The 27,292-nt window shown below is 44.2% G+C and overlaps 1 protein-coding gene across 1 annotated transcript in view; it reads right to left on the bottom strand.

The window, feature by feature from the left end:
- The window catches only part of LOC148443428 (collagen alpha-1(XXVI) chain-like), a gene marked incomplete at its 3' end in the record, with an annotated part of 638,952 nt that overhangs the window by 51,764 nt on the left and 559,896 nt on the right, over positions 1-27,292 (bottom strand). Inside the window, exon 4 of the mRNA XM_088462839.1 lies at positions 21,382-21,443. Within this exon, the coding sequence (XP_088318965.1) occupies positions 21,382-21,443 (62 nt within the window). The remainder of the gene's footprint in view (positions 1-21,381; positions 21,444-27,292) is intronic.

Genomic DNA, 27,292 nt, shown 5'->3' with positions numbered 1-27,292 from the left:
TATATGAGTTTTTATTTGTGGATCTCTACTAAGAATCCCCCAATGCTTTTTCACAATATATACCACCTGTTTATACTGGTCCGTAAACCTAGTAATGAATGGGATGCTATTGTTTATTTTGTCACTATTTCATTTATATTATTGATCCTTACTCATGATTGTTGATCCTTACTTATGATTTTTGAAAACCCCTCCATACCGGCAAATATATCTTGCCAAAGATACACAAAAATAGGGATAAGCCTTCGTGTCGGCTCAGATTCCTGTCTATCAAATCTCTCTCAGTTTATTGACTTTATATAACAGGCTTTATTCAAAGCCACCCCTTCTTACATGAAATATACCATTTCAGTTATTAACTCATTGACAGAAATGGTATGGCCCCCAATTTTTTACTTGTGACAGCGGACTATTAAATCATTATACATGATCATTAAACATGATTTAGGTTTGAAAGCAGTCAAAACTTTTGGATCATACAGATATGTCAGCATAAGAAAAAAATTGTATTAGAGGGTATTTAACTTATCCTCCATAATAATTTTTTTGATTCAATGACGATTTTATTTAAAATTGACAGGTACTGCAATGGGCACCAGACTGGCACCAATCTCTGCAAACTTATTCATGGCTCACTGGGAGGACCAACATGTGTGGTTTGTCCATGAGCTTTGTGCCAGTCTGGTGTCCTGGAGTCGTTATATAGACGACATGTTATTCATATGGGGGGTTGATCGTCCCTCCTTGGATGAATTATGTGCTTATATGAATAACAATGAGGTTAACAAAGAACTCACATTCGATATCAGTGAGGTTCAGTTCACATTGGGGGGCGGGGAGGTGCCGGGCAGGGGATGCAGCATTGGGGCAGGGGAGAGTGTCGGGCAGGGGATGTGGTATTGGGGCAGGGGGAAGTTGTCCATCACAGTGCAGGGGTGGTGTCAGGCTGGAGGGCAAAGATCCCTCCCCCTGTTTAAAAGCACGGGCGCACTGTTCAGGCAGGAACAATTGCCTGAACTGATTAAAGAGAGTAGACCTGCATCCACTCTCTCTGTGTAGGAGCTGAAAAAAATCTGTGGGGACAGTATTTGGGAGACTGCAAGTGGGGACAGTATTTGGGAGTCTGAAAGTGGGGCCAGTATCTGTGGAGCTGTATAAAAAATATATTCTGTATAGCCTGCAAGTGGGGCCAGTATCTGAGGGCTGTATAAAAAATACATTCTGTGTAGCCTGCAAGTGGGACCTGTATCTGATGGCTGTATCAAAAATAAATTATTTGGTGCCAGCAAGTGGAGCCTGTATCTGTGCCTCTAAGAAGAAGAGGAGAATTAATATATAAATTATTTCAAGTTTAAATCATTATAAGGTCAGGATTTAAAACCTTTTAATATGTGAAGGCCCCCACCCGGCTACTTCTTGATGCCACCCGGCTGGAAATATTTTCTGGGGAGAACACTGGACTCAATGTTGATTTTGAATTATCGTATTTTTACTGTTCATTTGATTTATAATATGTAATGTGTGTAACCATCCCATTGGAGGGTAGAATCCTACACTGATGCCCTCGAATATTTATCTGATGCTCTAATAATGTATTTACTCATCCTACTGCTATATATATATATATATATATATATATAAATATTTGTTTCCTTTGATCTTTACCAGCCATATTCGATAAGGTGTATAAGTTACTAACCTTATAGTTAATGTAATTTATATAATTTGAACTTATTATTGTACTGATGTCACTTTTTATTTTTTATGGGGACTGTTCTGATTATAGCCAAGCCCATCAGTGACACTTGCATTCCAGGTTACGTCTCTACACTTCCGGTTCAAATACCAGAAGTGATTTGAGCGCAACTTCCGGAATACCAACAATAAGGTAGTGATATGCACTCGAGACATGTATACGAACAGTCACCTGGACAACCACTTAGGCACCCTTTTAATCCAAAGGAGCAGGGGAAGGTCACGTTGCACTATGGGAATGTACCTCTGATTGGAGAGCTGGATGGGAGAAACGACTATTCAGTAACAAGGAACCAGACTTTTATTATGAACTAGCTATCTTATTATAGACATATCCACTTAGACACCATGATGGAAATGTGTATTTTGGATCCACTCCTTTTATTTGGTTTTACCAATTGAGATATTTTATGAAATTTTTATATATATGACAGTTTAGTATTTGTCTCTATCAGGTTAGGACAATATGTGGAAAGCCCCTCTATAGATAGAGTTCTTTGAAATAGAATTTAGGGCTCTCTAAGTGATTTTAGAGGTGCGAGATTTGTTATTGGTCAGATATCATGTGACTTAGTTTTAGGGTATAAATAGCCATTATGGCTTGTTCACCTCCACACCCTGAGGAAGGAAACATTCCGAAACACGGTGATTTGATGATGGATAAGAACCCCTAGATTTGTCTCTACCAATACCTACCATTGGCATTACTACTACCGGAGGACTGTTCCATATACCATTCCTATTTCCCGGGATATGAGTGGTGAGAGGAATATGTTCATGGTTTCTTTGGAGTACAGGAGAACAAATCATAAACGACAATTTTTTTGGGCATGTTTTTATGACTATGTATTGTATATGTCTAATTTTAAAAGAAAATGTTTTCAACCTTTGGCTTTTATCGCAAGTTGCGAATAAATAAAAAATCCTTTTTTATTATTGGAATTGGACCTCTTTATGGAAAGTATGCCTCAAGTCTATGGCCTGGTTGATGTTTCCATTTAAAGATACCTTTTGATGAACGTAGCTGCTTATTATTGGGTGGGTGTTACACCATTGGGCGTGTTATATGATGTCCTATGAATAAAGACATGTTACAGGGAAAATAAAAGATACCTTTTGATGAAGGTATCTTTTTGATTAGGGGTCCATTTGAAGAAAATAGGAAACACGCTCGGGAGGAACTTGAGATCCTCATTTATTAGCCGTTCCTAACAGCACTGGTTCAGGAAACCCCAGCAGCTTTTGTAGTCCCCATCAAATTTGCTGGATTAAGGATCTGTAGCGATGACGAAGCTCCTGCAGCTGGGAGAGGTGCAGACTGAGCCTGAAGAGGCTGTATTGCATCAATGCGCTGCATGAGTGTTTGCAGACACTGCATTATTTGAGCATGTTTGTTCTCTTCCCTCTCAACTCGATCTAGGTGTTCCATCTCACGGATAAATAAGTGAATGCTACCCATTCAATGAGATTGGCTAATACCGGAACAAAGGCGCGGAGTCTAACGTTTTGGTAGTTATCACCAGGGATACCCAGGAGGCTTGGGCTTCGCTGCACCCGACACGCAGGTTGAGGCCCACTGCCCAGGTTGCCAAGTATAGGGCTGGCGGACACAGGAGCTGGATCTGAGCTGAACACCGAAGTGTACAAGGGGATAAGACAAAGTGGAAAAGCCAAGGTGAAACCATAATTCACCTAGTGCAGTGCCAGGGGTTAAATGGACTCACAAGGAATAGTCAAGGTCAGGAATGGGTTAACATGATACACAGGAGCACAAAGTTTGAACTGCTGGAGCTAGGTAGTGAGCCTAATTCTCTGGCAAAAGGGGAGTGTCTGGAGCCTCCTTTTATAGGGTAACTTTTCAAATTTGGTGACAAGCGTGACATCATGCTTTGGCGCGCCTGCCCCTTTAAATTTTATCTGCTGCACTCTGGACATGGCCGTTGAGAAGCCAGCCGCTGAGAAGAGGAGACAATCACCCGGTAGAGGAGGCAGTAGGGATGGCCATCGGTGTGGTTATATCGATGATGATATAGCAAGCGGCCATCAATGGTAACAATCTATGCAATGGTTGACCACTGATGGTTTCACTAAGCGATAGTCATCCCTGTAATATGACTGACTGGCCCGTGGGATAATCAGAACATGGGGACGGGGCTTTGCGGGTGTCATGGGGTGAAGCTATGCTCCGTGTCCTGGCACCTTGTAAAAAAATAAAAAACATTTGGTTATGCTCTGCCATCAATGGAAAGAAACCATCTGGTTCTCCCCCCATCGATAGTAAAAGCATTCGACATTGGCCATAAAGTAAACCATAGATTATTATGAATCATCGATGGTCGATGGCCATCCCTAGGAGGCAGCTGGCATCACTGTCGCGAGCGCCAAGAACCAACCATATGCGGCAGGCCCACCACAGAACACGCAACCCAGCGCTGCCAGACACGGTAAGTAAACGTCGGGCTCCGGCGCACTGCATATTTGCTTCTCAATCACCATTACCCTCTTCTACAGAATGCCTTTAGCTATGGACCTCATTCAGATTCTCTCGCTAGATGCGATCGCTCGCCCCCAGTGTATGCAAATTTGTCAAAGTGACGCCACGGGAAGCAATCGCTTGCCAAGGCATAAGCACGCCCACCATGTTTTAGCGAGCGGCCAGTGTACGCCCAATCGCACAGGCAGAGCCGCCCACCAGCACATGTCATCTCCAGGAAGTGTATTAAAACATTGGTACATCGAGGACAATCGGAAGCGCTTGTGGTTGCCTTACCCTACGGCAAGCACTGCGAGGACTTCAGTGTAAAAAACAAGCATGTGACGTGTACTATGACGCTATGTGTTAATTATGCACGCCTCTAAAAATGGCGTTGAAACACTCAGGCACGCCTGCGTTCGCATCTGCACTCCCCCGTTATTAGTGTCCTGCCCCTGTTACCACCCACAAACGGTCTCTCCTGTCACTCATTTCACTGGGCTATCTTTGCTGGGCGAGCAAGCGGCCTGCGATCGCACAGAGTAGTTCGCGCACGCGCAAAACAAAGCATGCGCGTACGCAAATCATCGGATCGTTTGCGAGTGTACAGCGCTAGCGAGAGACTCTGAATGAGGTCCTATGTTCCTTGGCCGGACAAGCAATATATATCAAATCTGAAAGCATAATACAAGTGGCTTATTGCACTAAAGAGGACATGCATATAAAGATACATGTTCCCAGAGAATCAATGTATCAATTTCTGATTTTTCTTAAAATGTGCTCTTAGGTCCATTTAGCTGTTCTTATGAATTTTTAAGTGAATAAAAGTATTTGGACAAATGAAGATAGATGCTGAGAGCTCTTGGAATGAAAACTGTTTTTTTAGTTTAATACTGAAATCACTTATGATTTCCCAGTGGAAACCTCTCTGCAATTCTTTGCTACAGTGGGAATGAATTTAGACGTTATTCTTTTGTTCCCTTGAGTAATGCTAATGAGTATGCTGGATGGATTGGTTCAAGTTATAATTATTACCATAAATATTGGCCATGGTGGATGGAAATGAATAGAGAATTGCTATTAATTACTCACTATCTTACAATGTGGGTCATCATGTGCACACTTGTTTTAACTAAATGATGTGAACATATTATTATATTATGTATCAGCATTTACAGGTTAAAAAATAAACATTCCCCGCAGAGTTCTTAAACTATTACGGATGTGACTAAGCTACCATACATGGGGCAATCCAACAGATCACCCCTACGGCAAGTGGCCGGATTTTACTGTAAAATAAAAACACCACTTACCTTACCAGGGGTCTCCAGTAGTCTCTGTGGCTCCCTGCGGCCTCCCCTCTCTCTTCTTACTGGAGAGGGGGCTACTGGGAGTCCCAGGGGCTGGTGGGAGGAGCAAGGGCTGCTGGGAGATGTAGTTCTCCCAGCGCCCATTCCGGGGGGGGCACACTAGCACTGCGGGGGCGCACTGACACCGGGACACACACACACTCATGCACACACACACTTATATACACCACACACACTGACATACTCACCATTGTTGCAGAAGAGACAGCTCCTGACGCAGGATGAAGAAGACAGCGCTGCTGTAGGTAAGTAATTAAGGACTAATTAAGCTAATTGGATACTTCCAATTGCTTAATTAGTCCTCAGGGGAGGTGTCGCGGGGGTGTCAGAGCAAGTGTCTGTGATTTAACCTAAAATCAACAAATTTTAGGAAAAATCACACTTGCTCAGGAGGTGCGTGGGAAAAAACCTGTCACGTGTTTAATAAAAAACCACGTACCTAAAAGAATAACGAAAAACCCGCACCTGCAGGATAAACCTCGCAGGTGCAGGTTTTTTGCTGTTCACGCAGCCTATTGAATATGCCCATATTACATTGATCGAGTTATGTTTTCAAAACAGGAAACACCTGAATGAGAGTTTAAATCTTGAGAGTTATTTGAGTCTGATAAACATGCAAGTTTGCATGTTCTGTGACTTTATTACATTGGCTGAGTTTAAAAATGTGAGAGTTTTCCCTCACCCTATTACATTTGGCCCCTGGACTTGCCTTAAAACTAATTGGCGCTTTAAAGCAGAATTGCAACAGTATCAGCAAATCAAAGATTATAACAGTACATTAGGGCCAAGAAGTTCATATTTGTCCATATTAATAGTTGGATATATAATCAGTGTTGTAACTAGGGGGGTCGGGCAGGGTGCGTTCCCTGGGCGCCGTGGGACCGGCGGCGCGGGGGGGGCGACGCCGGCCACGGTCCGGCCCGCCCTAGTTAGCCACAAGTGTAGCGCCGACCGCAGTGATTGCATATTTTTTAATGTAAAATAAAAACACCACTTACCTTACCGGGGGTCTCCAGTAGTCTCTGTGGCTCCCTGCGGCCTCCCCTCTCTCTTCTTACTGGAGAGGGGGCTACTGGGAGTCCCAGGGGCTGGTGGGAGGAGCAAGGGCTGCTGGGAGATGTAGTTCTCCCAGCGCCCATTCCGGGGGGCCACACTAGCACTGCGGGGGCGCACTGACACCGGGACACACACACACTCATGCACACACACACTTATATACACCACACACACTGACATACTCACCATTGTTGCAGAAGAGACAGCTCCTGACGCAGGATGAAGAAGACAGCGCTGCTGTAGGTAAGTAATTAAGGACTAATTAAGCTAATTGGATACTTCCAATTGCTTAATTAGTCCTCAGGGGAGGTGTCGCGGGGGTGTCAGAGCAAGTGTCGGTGATTTAACCTAAAATCAACAAATTTTAGGAATAATCACACTTGGTCAGGAGGTGCGTGGGTAAAAACCTGTCACGTGTTTAATAAAAAACCACGCACCTAAAAGAATAACGAAAAACCCGCACCTGCCCTCGCAGGTGCAGGTTTTTTGCTATTCACACAGCCTATTGAATATGCCCCTATTACATTGATCGAGTTATGTTTTCAAAACAGGAAACACCTGAATGAGAGTTTAAATCTTGAGAGTTATTTGAGTCTGATAAACATGCAAGTTTGCATGTTCTGTGACTTTATTACATTGGCTCCTGGTCTTGCCTTAAAACTAATTGGCGCTTTAAAGCAGAATTGCAACAGTATCAGCAAATCAAAGATTATAACAGTACATTAGGGCCAAGAAGTTCATATTTGTCCATATTAATAGTTGGATATATAATCAGTGGCGTAACTAGGGGGGGTCGGGCAGGGTGCGTTCCCTGGGCGCAGTGGGACCGGCGGCGAGGGGGGGCGCCACCGGCCATGGTCCGGCCCGCCCTAGTTAGCCACAAGTGTAGCGCCGACCGCAGTGATTGCGGTCGGCGCTACACATTTACACAGGACCGGCGCTAGGCTTCCAGCGCCGGTCCTGTGCTGCACACCTGAGCCCGTTCCCTCCCCCTGAGAGCTTGCCCAATAGCGCCAGGAGGCGGGCTCAGGCTGTGCATAACATCGCTGGCGGCGATGCGTGTGTTAAACAGCAGCCAATGAGATTCAGATAGACTCTCATTCACTGCAGCAGCACCCACTGCAAGAGCCGGACTTCCGTCCGGCTCCTGCAGTGGGTAATGGGACTGACGTCATGACGTCATGACGTCTGTCCCATAATGCTGAGCGCGCCAGCCCGGGAGGACTGGCGGGCGGCGGCGGGAGCGGCGGCACGGACCGGAGCAGCAGGTAAGTATGTATATATATATATATATATATATACATATATATATATTTTTAACCTATCTGCAGAACGGGGGAGGGGGGGTGGCTACTACTGGGAGGACCTCTACTGGGGGTGGGGGCACCATTATTGGGAGAACCTCTACTGGGGGGGGGGCTACTACTGGGGGCACTTAATCGGGAGGGGGAACCTCTACTGGGGACTACTACTTGGGGGGGGAACTACCACTGGGGGCATTATAAAAGGGGCCTACTAGTAGAGGCACTGCACTCGGGTGACCACTACTGGGGTCAATAATAGGAAGGGCCACTACAGGGGGCACTGGATAGGGGGGACTACTGCTGGGGGTACTATATACAGGCACTGCATAGGGGGGACTACTACTGGGGGCACCATATAAAGGGCACTGCATAAGGGGATACCGCTACTGGGCACACTGCATTGGGGGGACCACTACTGGGGATACTGTATAAGGGGCACTACTATGGGCCTGCATAAGAGGGACCACAACTCCATACTGGGGGTACTGTATAAGGGGTACTACTGGGGTTAAGGTGCATATGGATAGGAATGTTCAGTGTGAAAATAAAGGGGTGTGTTATGTTGACACGCCCCATTTTTAAGTGGCCACGCCCATTTTTTCGCCGCGCGCGCCCATCAGGGGGGCTCCCTTTTCAAATTTGCCCTGGGCTCCAAATACCCTAGTTACGCCACTGTATATAATGCAGGCTACAAAAATGCGTCTGCATCTAGATTTCAACGTATCTTAGACTTGTGGCCTCTTATGTTTGGAAAAGTGACACTGGGGCAAACAGTAGTTAGAGTGTGCAGAGTTACGTGTGGAACACCTCTATGGACATGTGACCTATTGAAACTTGGGGACATCCACAGATATGCCTCTTAAAGTACTTAAGGAAATACTGCTGTTTTTGAGATGGATATATCAAATCACAAATGCCAGCATGCCCGGACATTAAGGGCCTGCTGGCACTTGTAGTCCACCACCACCTGTAAAAAATAAAAACAAAATCCAGAAACATAACTGGTAGCTTACTGTGAATATAGAAGGGACAATGTATTAACATGCCCCTTATCACTGCGCTAAGAGACATCCTGCATTGCCATTTATTGCAGTGATACAGGATGTTTTATCGCTGAAATGGATTAAAAAGAAAGTCACCAGAGAGGTGTTACAGTCTCTATCCTGCCTGTACAGAGTGCTGATGCAATAGGGAATGTCTCCTGTGTGGTCAAGTTGCACATGCATGAGATCTTGCAAGATCTCATTGTGAGTGGTCAGCACATGTGCAAGGACATCCAGAAGTTGCAGGACTGGTAAGTAACCATAGCACTACTGGACAAGCGACAAAAAACTCAGGGGTTTATTTACTAAGAAGTGTTAGGAGACAGAGTGAAAAGTGATAAGAAAGTGATAAGGTGCCAGCCAATCAGCTCCCAACTGTCATTTTTCAAACACAGCCTGTGAGAGGACAGTTGGGAGCTGATTGGCTGGCACCTTATCACTTTTCACTGTCTCCTAACACTGCTTAGTAAATAGACCCCATAGTAAGTGCCCGTCTTGCTTCATCTATTGCTGTAACGTTATCAACAGAAGCCAAAGGCACCGCTAGAAAATTCTCAGATTTCTCCTTGGTCTGCCCATTAATACATTCTGGAGCAGCAGTAATAACTGAAAACACTACATATACTACATATATTTGCCACATTGAGTGCCTAAAGACACTATACTTGTTCACTATACACAGCGCACACACTAAAAATCAGACACTATTGACCGGTGTTAATTTTGTCATTCATGTATTTTAATAACTTCATACCCTCTATTATTAAACAGAATAAGATTATTTCTCATATATTTTTGATGATTCATCCTTTGAGTTTGTATCCTAGTGGCCATAACATACAATCATTTTCTTCACATCAATAACCTTACAACCACAGCTCAAATATGTTATTTTTGGTTAAAGAATTTCTGGCAAAGAAAGTATATTTCATTTTAAGCGCTCTCAAGTACAAAAATAGAACGTTGGAGCAGTGCATCCTCACTGGGATTTGCTTATGCAAAGAAAGATGAGCAGTTGGTAATCTTGCAGGAAATATTGTTGCCCAGTGCAGGGAGCCAATGAGATACAGTACCTTCTTTTGGCTACAACTGATTGACTAGTATTTGCACTACAGTTACATGCTGTATGTATACAGCTGGTACTATATATATGTACATTGCAGTTGACTCTTATATGCTTTAAATGACTCATTAGAGTATGAGGACATGGGGATTGCTCATGTTACATATATGGCTGCTTCCATGGCCCAATCAAGGGGAATAACATTCAATTGCAGACAGTGGCCCTGATTCAGAGCGCTCGCTCTGAATCAGGGCCGTCCCTGCTCCTTTTTGGAGCGTCCTCCTGGCCGCTCGCATAGCTGTGGGTGACCACCCACAGCTATAGCGAGCGGCCAAAATGATGGTCGCGATGGTCAAGACCATTGCGACCATCAGGCTTGCGACAAGACCCTGCGGTAGGGTCTCGCTGCCGCAAGCCCTGGAGTGCTTTTGGCTCTATCAGAGCCAAAAGCACTCCCACTGACATCACTAGTGATGTCAGTGGGGCCGGCCCCAGATGGTAGGTGTTCCCATAAGAACGCCTCCGTCTGGGCAGCCACGCCCCCGGCATGCCCACCAAAGGGGGCGTGCTGTCAATCACCATCGACAGCACGCCCCGTTTGGTGCGAGACCCATAACGACGGCTTGGCCGTCGTTATTCAGGTCTCGCGCATGCGCACGACGGAGCCGGCTCCGTCGTGCGCATGTGCACTTGGGCAACATCGACCCGCTTGCGAGCGCTCAGCGCTCGCAAGTGGGTCTGAAGTAGGCCCAGTGTCCCATAGCAACATTTGGGAAGACCTGGTGATCTCCATCCTCTATTCTGGAAATAAGATTCCAAACTGCACTAAACTGACCATATACCGACTCTGTGGATGGCCAGAAGAGCAAAGTGGAGGCCTTCATAGCTGAAGGACCAGCATATCAAGGCCCCCCTCTGTCTTGTCCTACAGCACCTACATGGATAGTTCCATCACTGGGCACATATGTTGGGTGAAGCTACCTAATGTAAAATGTTTTATGTGCATAACAGTTAAAATGCATATATTTTTTAAAGAATCTGGCTTGTCCAGTTGGTTGGAGGTGTCACAAATTGTGTCAGTTCAGTTTTGCCTCTGTTATTTAATTACACGTTTCGCCCTATTGTGGAGTAGGGATTGGGCTGATGATGGCGCATTTCAATGTGAACCACATAATCAAGCCCCAGACTTCCCATTTCACTGGGGAAGACTCTATGAAGCTGGTCTGTGCTCCTGGGATTGTGGGAGAGTTCCCTGAGATTCAGAAGGCTTCCAGACCTTCCAGGAGAGTAGGGAAGTATGACTGACTGACTCACTCATTGCCAAGCCAAAATGTATGTAAGTCAGCATAGTCAAGATCTTTCATCATGTATAAAGTCAGCAAACATCATGTCAGAGTGATAAAAAAATGCAATGACACCATATTCATTCATACCTGAAATTAGCATTAAACTTCACCTGCTCATCTGAAAAGTGCTACAGTAGGTTAATATCCTCAATGCAATTGCAACAAACTTGCTCTGTAAAATATATTTCCATGTCAAGGTATACTAAAGTACACAAATACTGCTTATTGAAACAGACATTTCTTCCTTAAGCTTATGGTAAATTCAAATAACATTTATTTTATCAGCTTCACTGTGCGGGCATTCATTTACAAATTAAATGAGACATAAATCAGTTTAAGTGTTTCCTTTGCTCTCGCCAAGTGTAGTGATTTATGATTCAAGCAAAAAGTAGGTTTGACTGATTGGAGTGGCCAATGTTAATAAAGGGAAATCCAACATTTGCTATAAGTGACTGCTTGAGAAGAATGTGTCAAGCTAAATGAAACATGCAAAAGTAAAATAGTAACATATTTCCTAACATAGGGTTAGTAGGTCACTGTATTGCAATTAGTTTCAGTGCCTGCTGCGGGGCTGTGTAGCTATACTGTAGTCTACACTACATGGGCTTTTTAGACCGGGCACACACTGAGCAATGCCGGGCCGACATATCTATTGCGGGTACACGTCAGAACGATGTAATGACTAACTCGTTCCATCCTTCATTACCTGCAACGGGGCCACATGCGATATCGTCAAGTTGAACGTGCAGCATGGCTGAACCGACGATATCGCATGCAACCGTATGAGCGCGCATATTGGCCATACACACTGAGCGATGCGGCTGATATATCATTCTGATTCGGCCAGAAAGACAAACAGCACTATAAAAAGCTTTTGTGACAACAACCTGTTTGCACTTAAACGGCTGGCCTGGCCTTACACTGTCCTACAGCAAATAAACAACCACATATCTTGTCATGATGCTCTGTATGCAATACCAAAAATGTGCTTGAAATGTTGGCTCTCTGAAAACACTGGCTACCATACACATGTCAGCTGCTACCGCTAGTCATAGATCTGCTCAGTTTACCCAATCACAATGGTTCCAATTTCGGCAGAACACTCTGGATTTGCAATAAAAAAAACAAAGGCAGGATTTTTTTTATTCAATTGGGTGATATGGATATATACTCACCACCCTCCCAACATTTATACTTGAAAAATCATAACTCAATAAATACCTCCCTAGGTAATAATCACAGTATAATCATATTCTGCTTAATAATTACAACTATAAAGTGTCAGATTATAATAAGATCATTTAGGGGATCAAAGCTGTTTAACTCAACACCTAAGGGAACAAAATGTTTTTTTTTTTATTTACTAAATTAACTACAGAGAAAAGCTCCATCACTTCCATTAGGTCACTTTGGAAGTGACTACTGTACCTCAATTTTCTCCTCCTAGTTTTGCCTGGCATAATTACCATGGCTGTAACCAATTCCCATAGAAAAAACACATATGGGAGTCAGGCCCGGCAACAGGGGGGAACTAAGGGTGCACCCATACCGGGCCCGAAGTGTGAAGGAGAACAGGAAGAGGAATGTGAGCATGCATATGGGTGTGTAAGTACAGTAAATAAGCAAGGAGGTAGGGAAGACAGAAATATGTACTGAATTGTAAGTAGGGTACAGAGCAGGGAATAGTATATAAGACAGTTTGTATAAATTGATTGCAGTGTTTAAATGCATAGATTATATTGCAGGATAGTTAAAACAATATATGTATATACAATGCAGACAGTACATATACAGACAGATAAATGCAGTGTTAGTGCAGGAAAAAGATACCATGCAATGTGTCCAATAAGGCAGGGCTCGACATAACTCGGGGGCCAGGTCGCCATGGTGACCAGATTTGCAGCAAACCCCTGCCGCCTCTGCACCCGTCGCTGGTATAGTGCAGACCGCGAGCGAGGTCCACACTACACAGTTTACAAACACACAGCCGACAGACAGACTGTATTGGCTGCTGCTTCCACGGAGTGAGCCAGCTGGACGTCATGATGTCTCTCCCATAGTGCAGGAGAAGAACGGGCCGGGGCTCGGAGCGGACAGCGGCGGTCGCATCAGGAGCAGGGATTCAGGTAAGTTGTTTTTTTTTTTTTTGTGTATAAGGGGCACTGCATAAGGGGGGTGACCACTACAGGGGGCACTGTATAGGGGGTGGTGACCGCTACTGGGGGCACTGTATGGGGGGCCCACTACTGGGGCACTGTACAGGGGGGCGCTAATAGGGGCAATGCATAGTGGTGACTACTACTGGGGCCCCTGAATAGGGGGTTCTACTACTGGGGGCACTGTATAGGGGGGGCTACTACTGGGTGGACTACTACCACGGGCAATGCATAGGGGGGACCACTTCTGGGGGCACTACATAGTGGGACCACTACTGAGGGCATGGTATATGGGGACCACTACTGGGGGCACTGCATAGGTGGGGTGGCCACTACTGGTGGCACTGTTTAGGGGGTGGCCGCTACTGTGGCACTGTATAAGGGGGGGGTGCTACTAGGGCACTGTATAGGGGGGGACACTACTAGGGGCAATGCATAGTGGGGACTACTACTAGGGGCACTGCATAGGAGTGACTACTACTGGGGGCACTGCATAGGGGGACCACTACTGGAGGCACTGTTAATGGGGCACTGCATAGGGGTCCACTACTGGGGGGGTTTTACCAGGGGTACCCAGTTAGTGGTATGGCCACGGGGGTTGGTTGCCTGGGGCGTAGGTGCTCAGTAATGCTGCTCCGGGGGAAGGGGGGCTCTGGCTCCTACACTTTCATCCTGGCTCCTAGATTTTAGAAACATTTGTCAAGCTCTGCAATAAAGTGTAAGGAGAGTCCAGGCCAGAGGCATCACCAGGCCTGGTGACACTTGGTGCACACTTCACATAACCCCCCTCCCCCCGCACAGTAGAGCTACGCTTGCCTGAAAAGGGGGCGTGGCCTAACAAACGAAGCATGACCTCATGGGAAATCCCTATCGCATCAATCCGGGGGCATTCCCAGCAACCCTGGAGATGCTGGGCTGCCCCTGGAGACTAGTGCCAGCACTGTCGGTTCGTCCTCTGTGACAGGAGCCAGATAGAGCAGGAGAATGTCACACTGCAGCACCTGGCTCCTGTCACTGATGAGGAGCAGGCATTTTGGTGTCACCCCCTCTGAGGGTGACACCTGGGTACGGCCCGCACCTCCCACACCCGCATAGTGATACTGCTGGTCCAGATGAGGGTGGTGCAGTGTATAAAGTGAGTGATTTTAGGCTGGGTGATGATTTATATACCTTTACCCAGACTGCACTTGTTCAGGTGGTGGGCAGTGACCCGCTCCCCATTACATACTGCTTAGAACAATAGGTCACACCTTGCTATGTTGCTGTGTACTGCACATTCTGACTTTAAACTGGCTTCCTGCCACATCCAGTGGCAAATGCTGGATTTGTAGGAGGGGGGGGGGGGGGTTTAGAGCGCGGCCAGTAAATGAAGAGGGCATAATTAGCTCTTAACCAGCTTTAATATGTGTCTTACAAAGTGTATTGTGTGTTATAATCCCAGCAAGTACAGGACCAACGATCACAGTGTGCCATTAGATGCGGCAGTAGGGCCTCCTGCCTGAGCTGAATGTTTTATTTCACATGCGGACGCCATTCCAGAGCACTGGAGCAAGTCTGGGAGTTTTGGGAAGCAGCAGAAGAACCTAGCACTGCCCTCGACATATATGTTATGTACATATTGGTTTCCTCATGCACAGGATAGTGTATTATATAGTATTAATAAATAACCCTATTGTTGGTCTATAACAGTGCACCCCTGACAGTGCATGTTTTCCAGATGTCCTACAGGTGTATTTATTACTGACAGACACATGTTAAAAAGATCCACAGGTGGTGCTAATTATTTCATTTGTGATACTGAGAACATGCAGCACTAGTGAAATTCTATATTAATATTTCTATTGTGGTCATGGTGTGGGCTGGGGAGGGGGGTTTCCAGGCAATCGGAACCCCACCCTGCATTTGCCTATGACATCATATGCTATTGTGTATTCTTAGTTTATTAGCTGGCTTCCTGCCACATCATATCTTAATTTGCGCATGAACTGCCTGGCATATGCGCATCTCATTAGCGGCACTGAGTAGACACCATTTGGTGCACACAGGCGCCCGTGGAACACAAGCGGCCATCATGGGAATTACATCACAGTTCCTTCACATAACATCATTTGCATAAGCAACCATCTTTATTATTTTATTTAGGCACCACTGCTAATAGTTCATCATCCAATCTCCTTATCGGAAAGGTATTGGAAAACACATAGATCAGAAGACTCATATGAGAACCTTGCCTTGCTGTTAGTCTCTTGCCTATCCAAACATTATTCGAAGGCAATACTCATCTATACAAATATTCAAGGCAATCATGTACATTTTTCCGTGAAAACATATCTAACAAGGACAGCCCAGATGTACTCCCAATTACTGACCCTGCTAAAGGCCTTAGAATAGTATAAAGCCAACAGGTTGCTACTCAATGTTTCAGATCTGCACTATACTAGGGCTTAGGACTGAAAAAAGGTATGCTTCCCCTTCCAATGCTGGGAGAGTTAGATTATGGAAAAAAATATATCTTTGCCAATATATTTTTATCAGTATTGAGAAGAGCAGTTGAGTGCCATCATGGTCAGATCTTTCACTTTGGCTAACAGAAAAAAACTTCTAAATATATGTACAAGTCCTGAAAAGCGATATTGAATTTCACACATATTTAGACAAATTAAGGCAAAGTATTATTAATAAAAAGATCTTAGACCTGAAATATACACAGACTGTATCCCAAAGTGTAAGTCTGGTATTAGCCCAGAAAGGCCAAGAAGGGAGAGATGATAGGAAGGGAGAATAGATTATTGAGGCAATTTTAAGATAAACTGCTAATATGTTAAAAAAAATTCCAGTATCATTTTAAAGAAGATCATATAAAAGGTCTTAAATTTGATAATCCACAGCAAATCATTGAGTGGAATGGTTCAGAAAGAGACCTCTCAATGGAACCCATTATTGAAAGCCGAGGAGTGAACCAGTCTCTAAGCTGATCTAAACATCATGTTAGCTGATAAAAATCAAGTTTGTTGGCAACCAACTCTCTTTTAAGTTTAAATCTAAATATTTTATCCTTTGTGAGTCTGGAACGTTTAAAGGGCATTGGTGTAGACTTTACTAAAAATTGGATAGGGCACTAAATAAGGGATAGAACCAAAAAAGTATAGAGTCTTCAGGAGAAGAATAATTTTCACAGCCCAAATCCTGGCCAGTCACAAGACCTTCGAGTTAAACCAAGCTTTGGTCAGGGGACTCAGGTTGCTAATTTCTGCCTATAATGTCTGAAGGGTATAAAGGAAAATTAATACATAAGTAATTCAAACAAGATCGACAAATATAACTAAAATTCTCTTTAAGCTTGTGGAGTAAAACGCGGGGGTTAATTTATGAAGTGCCAGGTTGTAAAACCCTGCACTTGTATTCGTGTTTATGACCGATAATTAAATTGCAGTGTTATTACTAGCAAGGCACGGCTAGTAAAAGCACTGCCCTTTTAAATATCGATTAAAGAAAAAAGAAGCACTGGTTGTCAGGTAAACTGTATTATACATATGATTTAAAAAAATTACATATAACACACAGCCGGTGTAAAACACGCACAATTAAAACATATAAGTTCACAACTTTCACATGAGTTTAATTACTAAATTAATGCCAACCAATACCTCCCAGACTACACCCACTGGGGGGACCAGGTCTTGGGAAATGCCTTTATAGAAGATTTGCAAAGCATTATTTAAGTCAATTGTTTATTTATTTTTGGAAAGCACGCTTTCTGGTCCCATTCTAGGATGACAAAAAATCAACTCCCAGCAGCAGCAGCCATGCTCAAGGATTCTTCTGTGGCAAGGACTGATGTAAATGTACTGTATTACATTTATTTGTAAATGCCTCCTCCCCTCCCCTTCTCCCTCATAAATTTTCTTTGGAATCAGAAAACAAAATTTAATTTACTACCAATCAACCCTTCCTGTCCCTGCCCTACCTTCAACTACATACAAACTCCAACTCCCTCAGGCCTCTCTTGAATAATAAAAGTGTTTCCTGATGTGCCATGTTTGAAGTTGAACTGCCATGTGTTTGTGCCTCCCACTGCTGCAGCTCAGCTTAGTCAGCCAGCTATCTTGGTGCAAATTTTGGGCCTAAACTAGATGAACAAATCAATATTGTGAGGTGGTCAAAATTGACTGGAAACGAGTGGAATAAATGTTATTGAGGTTATTAATACTGTAGGAACAAAAAAGGCCAATTTTATGTGATTTTAGCTGTTTTTTAAATTTTTTTAAGAAAAAAATCCAGATCTAAAACCAAAACACGAAAACAAAACACCGAGGTGAGGTTTTGGCAAAACCAATCCAGATCCAAAACCAGGGGAGATCCAGATCCAAAACCAAAACACGGGGGTCGGCGCACATCTCTACTTTTTTTATAATGTTTTGGACATGGATGGTGCCTGTTACTGTGTGTCTGAATGTATGTAAATTATTACCACAGCGGAACAAGCAATATTGTAAATGTCCAAATAGTTCCTAAAAAAGTAAAACAAAGGGGAAAACTGCTTATGAATAATTATATTTCCTTTTAAAACAAGCCTGTGAAGTGTACAGATTGTAAAGACAATCACTGATGGATGAAGAACAACTAAAACTGCAGCAGCTGAGCTTCATCGCACCGTGGAACAAAACCGCACATTGTCACCCAGTCAGATTTATCTGCAGCTTTATTCCGTCTGGCCAAAAGAACATTTCTTTCCCTACATTTTTTATTTATTTTTGGGGGTTCATGTCTATGATAACCATGCAAACAGAATTGTCTAAGTATAGTAAATCTTCTCCAAAACATTAGCCATAGCATTTCCCTGACACCCGGAAAGAGCAGATGGCATTGAGAATGCACATTAAACATATTAAACAATTTTCAAAATCTAACGCACAGTATAATTATAAAGAATAAATTAAATGAAATTGTAGATAAAATCACATTACATTGTAATTACCACAAACAAACCATAAACTTCAGTGCTAACGTTGTCACCTGTAACATCAGGATCTGCTACTGACACACAACCTATCTACATTAAAGGAACAGCACATGCAAAACTTTAAAAAATAATATATTTACATTTATTTATTCTATGGATGTGTGCACGATCCTCCTCTTTTTATACTATATAGAATAGATGCATGGCCATAATAAACAATATTCCAGAGTAATAGCCAGCCATAAAGCTAGAAAAATTAGCACACCTTTTTGTGTATCAAAAAACACATTTTTGTTTAATAAATTGCTTGCTTGAAATAAATGACACAAATTGTTTATTTTTTTTATACATAACAGTGTTCCAGGCTTTTTTATTTTTGCCTCTACTGTACATCAACTCTCACTTTCTCTCCGACTCTCTTCGCCCCCCCATTCTCTCCCCCCTCAACACTTTTTACCACAACCTGCTCTCTTCTGCTTCCACCCATTTTCTCTCTCTTCCTCATCCCAGCACTTTTTCCCTACCTGTCCTTCTCTCTTCACCACTGTCTCTCTCCATTCCCGCCCCCTTCGTTCTCTACTTTGCATGGGAATGGTTAGAGTACCAACTGTCATTACATACAATTTTTATTTTATTATCTAGATAATAATATCAATGGTCTGCCCTGTCTCCATCATGCGCATTGAGAAACGGGGTGCGCAACCCCCCAACGGTCTAAATCCCGACGGCTGAAGCCCAACAAGGGACTTAAGATAGGCATCGAAATACCGACACCTATCTTAATCCTGAAGCCGCAACACAGAAGGATGACTGCCCGAACGAGATAAGTCCGGGCATCCTTAGTGTTAGCCGCAGAGAGGGAGGGTTAGGTTTAGGCATCACTAGGGGGGAGGATTAAGGTTAGGCACTAAGGATGAAGGGTAAGGTTTAGGCCCAAAGGGGGGAGACTTTAGTTTAGGCACTAATGGAGAGGGTTAGGGTGCGGGGTGGGGAGGGTTAGAGTTAGGATACAAGAAGGGAGGGTGACGGTTAGGGGTACAAGGGGGAGCAAGTATACTTACCCGACCCCTGTTGGGATACCAACCATCGGGATGCCGCTGTTGGTATTGTGACAGTAGGCATCCTAACAGTCAGCATGACATACCGATTCTGCGATGTTTCGCCCTGATTTACACACATAGGGCGAAATGTAATAGAGTCCGAGTTTATGTGCAACTATGGACTCGCATCAATTTGCAGCGAGTATGACGTGAATTTGTTCTAAAACTTGCATTATGTAATAGACACTTGCAACCTCCAACTCACAAGCTAAGAAATGCAAGTCCATGCAAGTTTTTCTGGGGTAAAACTTGCAACTTGTAATGCGAGTTTCATTTCCTTTTGCCTCTGTATCTAGACTTATTTGGCTTTGTGGAATTTTGTTTACACATAGTATACTTAATTGGCATATATTTGCTAATGTGTTGGACTAAGTTGTTTGCTTTCTTCGAGTGCTTTAGCACCTTTTTACATTGGTGTGTGGTGGTCAGTATGGGAATAATCAGAGTAGATAACTACCTTTCTTTGTATTGAGTTGGTGGACTACTCGCACTGCACAGAGTTGCTTTTTTCCAATTCAGGCTCTTTTTGTGGTTTCTGATAGCCCACGACAAGATGGAAGGACCGGTGACATGTCTCTCTTTCTTGGGTAACAAAATTTATACTGTAGCACACTGGTTCCTAAACTGGGTGTCATGGCACACTGGGGTGCCGTGGTACAGTAGTAGGGGTGTTGGTGGTCCAGGATCAAATCAAATTATTTATGGTCAATATCACAGGCAAAACCAGAGCTGATGGCTGCCAATCATGAAATATTTGTACAAACAGAAGAGCACTCCAGTCCACCACCATGCCAAGTTTTTCTGAATTTCTCAATAAGAAACTTTTGACCTTGGGGTGCCGTGAAAAAAGTTCTGATACTCTAGGAGGTTGTGATTCAAGAATGTTTTGGGAACCACTAGCAGGATGTTTTGTTACCATTCAACAAGGTAGAGAAGTTGCTTACAGCCATTTGGGTTGGCCTTGCGGTTAGAAAGTTGTGGCAGGTGCAATGAATGTTGGGCATGTTTAGTTTTGCCTGTAGGGTTATTCCTATGGGCAGGGTTTTTTCACGTAAACTGGAGAGGTCGTTATCTGGTTTCTTGCACCCACTCCATTATTTGTGCCTGTCTGCAGACATTAAAAGAGACCGGTGTATTTGGTCTATATTCCTGACCATCTCCTCTTTGTCCCAATGCAAATTTCCAGCGTCCAACAGCTCCTCAGTTTTGGGAGCTTATCTTGGAGGGTCTTGGTGTACTGTACAGCTCCTTGGCCTGAGGACTGGATTAGAAAAGGTGTAACCAGGAATTCTTGAATTTTATATTCGGTCCAAAAGTGTCCCTTGTGTTCTAGGTGTAACTGGTTTCAATTTAGGAAGCTTGCGTCTCAGGCTGCAATGGTTGGTGATGCGTGTCCTCCTTATATTTGGCAGGTAATTTGAAATGCCCCTGTTTTCTAGGACGCTCCCCATCCCCTCCCCAAGCAGCCGCTGCCTGTCAATCAGACTGTGACACTCGGACCTTGCGAACGAGTTTGCAGAAGGAGATCTGCACATGCGTAATACAGATCCTGTGCATGCATACATCTTTAATCATCGGAGTTGTATGATGCAATCCATCAGGTTTGCGTATAACTCTCAATCAGCCCCTCTATCCCAAATTGAGAGCGTGAGTGCAATTATACTATAGGGTCTAAGGTGGTAGTTTGAGGTCTTTTACTGTACAGTATATTACATTTAGTAATAATTGGTATTTAAAATCAGACATGCTTACCTTGGTTTCAAGACTGCTTATCCTGTCTACTATTGTTGCCAGTCTTGTGCAGTTCATGCATTCTGAAACAGAATATAAATTATAAATATATTAAAAATAAATTAGGAATATAGTCATTTATGTATATAAAAAGTATGTTCATTTAATAACTTGGTAAGTCTGGAGAATACCAGATATCTGATCTGTCGTTATAATTTAAACCTGTTTGAAGGACAAGATAGCACTCTTTATATGTCAACAAGTCAGCCCTGCACCTAACATAAGGCAAGTCAAGATCCTCATCTCAGAGAGCATAATACTATGGAGTATATTTACTAAAGTGCTGGTTTTTAGAAGTAGAGATGTTGCCCAGAGCAACCAATCAGACGCTACTTAACATTTATCTAGCACCTTCTAGAGATAATAGCAGGAATCTGATTGGTTGCTCCGGGCAACATCTCCACTTCTAAAATCTGCATTTTATAAATATACCCATAAGGGCCTGATGAAACCAAGCCAGGTAACCAGAATGACTGAATTGCAGAGTGGCTCTGTCTCAGCACACCCTGTTTAGCAGTGCAGTGACTGGTTGAGGGATTCACTCCTGTTTGTTTAACTATATGAGCAAACTAAAGCATATATTTTTTGCATGGTGTTATTTGTATGTCCATCCATACTTTTCACATTTTTCATTCTTTACAGCGAACAACTTTAAACACATCTGCTATCTGTAGTAATGTTTCTGCACTTGTGTTTATTTTTATGACTTTTCTGACCTACTGTACTGTAGATTAATTTGTGATGAAAGTGAAATATGAACCAGTTGGCTCAGTGAGGCATGATATATTATTCATATGCACTAAACACAGGAAAAACGTAGGGTGTAAGATTGGACCAAGAGGGGGACAAGTTGAGGTGCAGTTGGCGGCATTTCCACGCCGTTTCACTCGCACCCCTCATGGTTAATTGAATTGACCCATAAGCATCAGGTCCTATGTTATCACTATAAAAGTTTGAAATGAAATCAGGTCACCCATGTGACATGAAGTTTGCTCCGGCCATAATGCCCCATACACATTCTTTTACAGTTCCCATAAGGTGAAATAGTTATTGGAACCTATTACCATGTGTCATATTAATTTGTGCTAAGTAGTAGTTTGTATTATGGGAAAAAAGTCATATAACCTAAAAATTTTGGGTTGAAAAAAAGGCAATTGTCCTGCGAGACGGGGACATATGGGCGCCCTAATTACTAAATAAGCCGTAACACATGTTTCCGTACAAAACACTGCCATTTACTTTGCTTTAAAAGCACCATCATTGAAATAAAATAAAACCAGGAACAACAATGTCTTGAAAATAATGATTAACATATGGAAATTGTACAGTATATGTGTTTGTTACCACATGAAAAGATAACCTAGACAGTTGTCAGATTGCACATGATGACTGGCTGAGAATATGTTTAACAGCAGTTATGTGTGTTTTGCCCCTCCAGCAGGGCCATATCTTCCATTGGGCTTGTTGGGCAGTTGCCCAAGGGCACGAAGCTTGTAGGGGCCCACCAAACTGCCCCCCTGCAGCTGCGGCCAGTTGGTAAATTTGTGATATATTTATAAGCCAGCCGCCGATGCACTGTATTCTGATCTAACCTCCCCCACCCCATCCCCCTCTCGGTGACGAGTACTCACCTCAGTCCCAGTTTTACTTCATCCGCTGGCTTTAGACCAGTCTCTCTGCATGTGTGGGAGGTCTGATGGGCATGCAGGAGGGTTTAATTTTATTGACCACTTCATTTTTTTTTTCTGTGAATGGGTGGGTAAGGGCCCCAGTGCTTCCCTTTGCCCAGGGCCCACACTGCTGTTAAGACAACCCTGCCCTCCAATCAGAAGACTGTCCTAAGACTAAGGCAAACCATGGAGAAAGAGAACGGAGGACATTTAATATATCTGTAGAAGCATAAACCTCTAGTATGTCACCAGGTGCAGTTAGGAGCATTAAGGGTTAAAGTTGGAGGAGGTTTTGTGGGAACCAACTGGCAGTTAGTGTATTGCTTTGGGGGTGGTGCAGTGGGGAATTATGGGAAAGTTGCGCTGGGAAGGATCTCTTTCCTTTTAGAAGTTTGAGGGTGACGTACCTTTGGTGTTACTTGCTGATAATCATTGATTATTGCTTTATTCTTGTATTTATTTCTTGCTTTTCTTCCTTATTCTCTCCTGTGCTATTCTTATTTACTATCCATCTACTCTCTATTCTTTTCTTGTTTCTTTCCATTGTGTTGTTGACTCTTTAGGGAGCATTCTCGGCGGAGCGCTGCGATTCCTGCCCGCTACCTGCTTGATGTACTGGGTGGTGCAGTAGTAGTCGATCGGCCCGTTAGGGGTCGCGCTCGGGACTGAGCGGCGGTGAGGGCCTCTCCGGCTCTATTGCACCAAGGGGTGTTACAGGGACCGCTGTTGTGGTTCGGGGGTCGTGCATTGTTGTTCCGGGTGTGGGGAGCAGCGCGGCATACAGGCTTGGTGCGTCAGCTCAAGTTGCTGGGACCGGCAAGGCTTGCTCAGCGGGGTTTGAGGGCGGCTAGTTTAAGCAGTAGGAGCAGGGTGTCTGGCCGGGCTATGGCGGAGGGCACCTCAGTGGGTGAGGATGGGTTGTTAGTGTATAGGATGGGTGGTGCCGGCAGGCGCCATATTGTGGTGGGAGATATAATGGCGGCGGCAGAGGTGGATAGTTCGGGTGAGTCTCTGGTAGGGGCTACGGTGGATGGCAGTAGGGGAGTTTGTGCTAGTTTGGTGGCTGGGTCCTCTGGGACTGGATTTAGACGCTCTTATGCGGAAGTAGTGTGGGGCTCACTTTCTGGGGGCGATGATGGTGTCGCAGCACCCGGAAGGGAGGGAAACCGCGATAGGTCTCTGAGCCTGGGACTAGTGTCGGCGATGTGTGCATCCCTAGTGTCAGCATTATTGCTGTTGCTCTTCTCCGTCCCCGGAGGTGAGGCGGCAGGGAGTCGCATAGGGGGAGCAGCACTGGAGCAGGCCGGCAGAGTGGCTTCTACGGTAATTGCTACTTTATCGGGGTTATTGCGGGGTGTGGATGGCGTTCCTTCGGCCCCTGTTTCCGGGGTGAACGTGTTGTGGGTGCCTGTGTGGGCTCTTATGATTCTGTATTTACAGGTGCATGCAGTTCAGGAGCCATCATGGAAGGAAGGAGCGGTCAATGGATAGTGCGGCTGCAGCGGCGAATCCCAATGTGGCGGGGAGTCGGGTGAGCCTGCAGCTGATCCTGATTGGGGCGATGGTCTTTCCACTAGCAAAGGGAGGTGGGCGGCGTGCAGCAGCAGGCGCGGACGGATAGGCGAGGCTTCTGCAGTGAGTGATGATTCACTTCATCCGATTTGTCACCCACAAATGGCATTATGTCATTCATAATAGCATCCAGTCTGTGTACTATGAGCGCACGATTCCCAATCACAGTGAGTGACGCACGCATGTGCATATTGACGCATATGCATGCGCAAGCAGTCAACTATCGCCCAAAGCGAGCGTCCACGGCTTAGCAAGCGGGTCTGAATCGGGCCCTATGTCCTCTATAATGGATAATCAAGCCTCTGGGGTGGCTGGCCACACCCCTCTGGAAGCTGGCCACACCCTTTAAGCATGGACCCCTACCGCTGCCTTCCCCCGGTGGGCCCTTCATGCCCCAGTCGACACTGCTAGCTAGTTTGGTAATAATAAGTATGACAGAATATTTAAATACTAACTAATTATTCAAGCAATGAAGGCACAGAAACATTCCAAGCTGTGTTATTCTAGATTTTCTGTCTGGCACATTATAAACACTTAAGACAGACTGTTAACAAGATATTCTCCAGTGGTGCAGTCAATGAGAGATGAGTGTATCAGGACATATAATATGAAAGCTGTCTTCATGCCAGCCTCTTACATGTGGATTTAGGAAAAATGCCATGGAGTGATTAAAATAAACTTTTTTTTTAGATAATGTTTCTCAATTATCATTGCCAAGTACCAGGGAAACCCATCTGAATTAAAAAAATAAAATATAACAAATAAAATTGTAAAAATCTGCTTATACCGCCCATAGCCTTCAACTCAGAAAGTTTATGCAGTACATAGAGTTTACAAAGCTAACCTAGATAATTCATTGTTTGTGCTACCACTGTAAAAAGAACATCAAATAGTTTTAAGGCATTTATGTAAACAAGGGTTGTGAGTCCATGTTCAAATTTTTCCAAATGTTCTCGTGATATTTCTATGAGCTAAGCAAAGACTTCATTAACCTGTATATTTTGACAAAAGGATGATATAAAGCTTAATCCCAATTTAGTTCCAGGTCATTACCTTTTTATATAAATAAAAAAAAATCTGATATATAACATGAAGGCTCTGTATAACAGTTAATCCTTCCAACCTTTTGTTTTAAACCCATGATTATGTAAAATAAGTCTCAAACCAGCCAAGGCAATGTTTTGTGGTAGTGGTTTCAAACATGTTTTTAGCCTTAAGTAACTTTTACAAAGGGTCAGAATAAATTCAATGCAAGCTAGCGCTGCACATTTATCTGCCAGTCACTGTATGCAAATTTTTTTGCAGCTCCACAGGCTGCGAGCAGACTCTGCCTTTCTACACTTAATGCGCATTATATATAGATGTGTAGTTAAGTTTTCCTGAAATACAAACACACCAGAACTTAGAGGTTCAGAGTTGAATCGAGTACCTGTTCGGAATGACTTTGGGGTTCGGAGTGGAACCGAGTACCGGCTCAGGTCTGCTGTCAGTTCGGAACTCGGATTTAAAAAACAAACTCAGGATTGGGATTGCACGTAAAGAGGTCCAAATAACAAAGTTTTAGCTGTTTTATCGTATTTTATTGGTTTTTAAGGATTCCAAAACCAAACCCAAACTGAATTCTATCCAAAACACTTGAAGATGGTTTTGCCAAAACTAAAACATGATGATGAAATAGAGCCAGAATCCAAAACATGATGAAGAATTAGAACCAAATCCAAAACATGGGGGCAGGGGCGGTTTAAGAGAGAACGGGGCCCATGTGTAGACTACTCCGTGTGGGCCCTCTCCTCTCTGCGGTGCATTAGACTCTGGCATTGTGCCAGAGTCTATTGCGCATGCGTAGGTCTCTGGTAAACTGGCACCCATGCCATGGTACTGGGTATACCTGTACTGCACATGCGCAGGTCTCCGATAACATGGCTCCAGCTTCTTGGTAGCGGGAACACCATCTAAAATGCATGCGCAAATCTAAAGGAAAATGGCCAGGGAGTCATTTTCCCGGTGATTTGAACTGCTATTGCAGTGCTGACGCGGGTCCGTACTTGCCTACCTTTAATAATCCCTTCCCAAGACAAGCCTGGGTAAGAGAAGCAGCAGGGGGCTGACGGGGGCGGGACCTGATGATTCGCATCATTAAGCCCCGCCCCCTCACGGTAAAATTGCTGCGATTGGGTAAAATTTGCATAGGGACGGGGCCAAATGCTGTGATTCATGCAGAATCACGACTTAAGCCCCGCCCCCCTCACGGAGACCCGAGATAACCGCAGGTATTCTCATTCTACCCACTTCACTGGGAAGTGGGCAGAATGCGGGAGAAATGCCTACCCTTCCGGGGGTGCGGGGGGGGTTACCCGAAAAATCTGGAACCTCCCACGAAAACCGGGAGGGTAGGCATGTATGCGCGGGACTCCAGAGAGGTAAGTATTAAACATGGGTGCAATGTACAGGCCCCCCTGGACCCAGGATCCTGTGTGAACCCATAATAGATGCGCCAATGCACATGGGTCCACATCTCTAATTATATATAATGGCTATGTGAGAGATAATGAACTTACTACTGTTAACTACTGTATATGGATATTAGAAATCAGCGACGGGTGAGCATAAAAATCATGAGGCTGTAGAGT

This window comes from Taudactylus pleione, unplaced genomic scaffold (assembly GCF_031769625.1).
Source record: "Taudactylus pleione unplaced genomic scaffold, aTauple2 ptg001272l, whole genome shotgun sequence".
Classification (NCBI taxonomy): Eukaryota; Metazoa; Chordata; class Amphibia; order Anura; family Myobatrachidae; genus Taudactylus; species Taudactylus pleione.
Note: the sequence above shows the minus strand (reverse complement) of the source record. Positions and strands in the feature narration are given on the sequence as shown.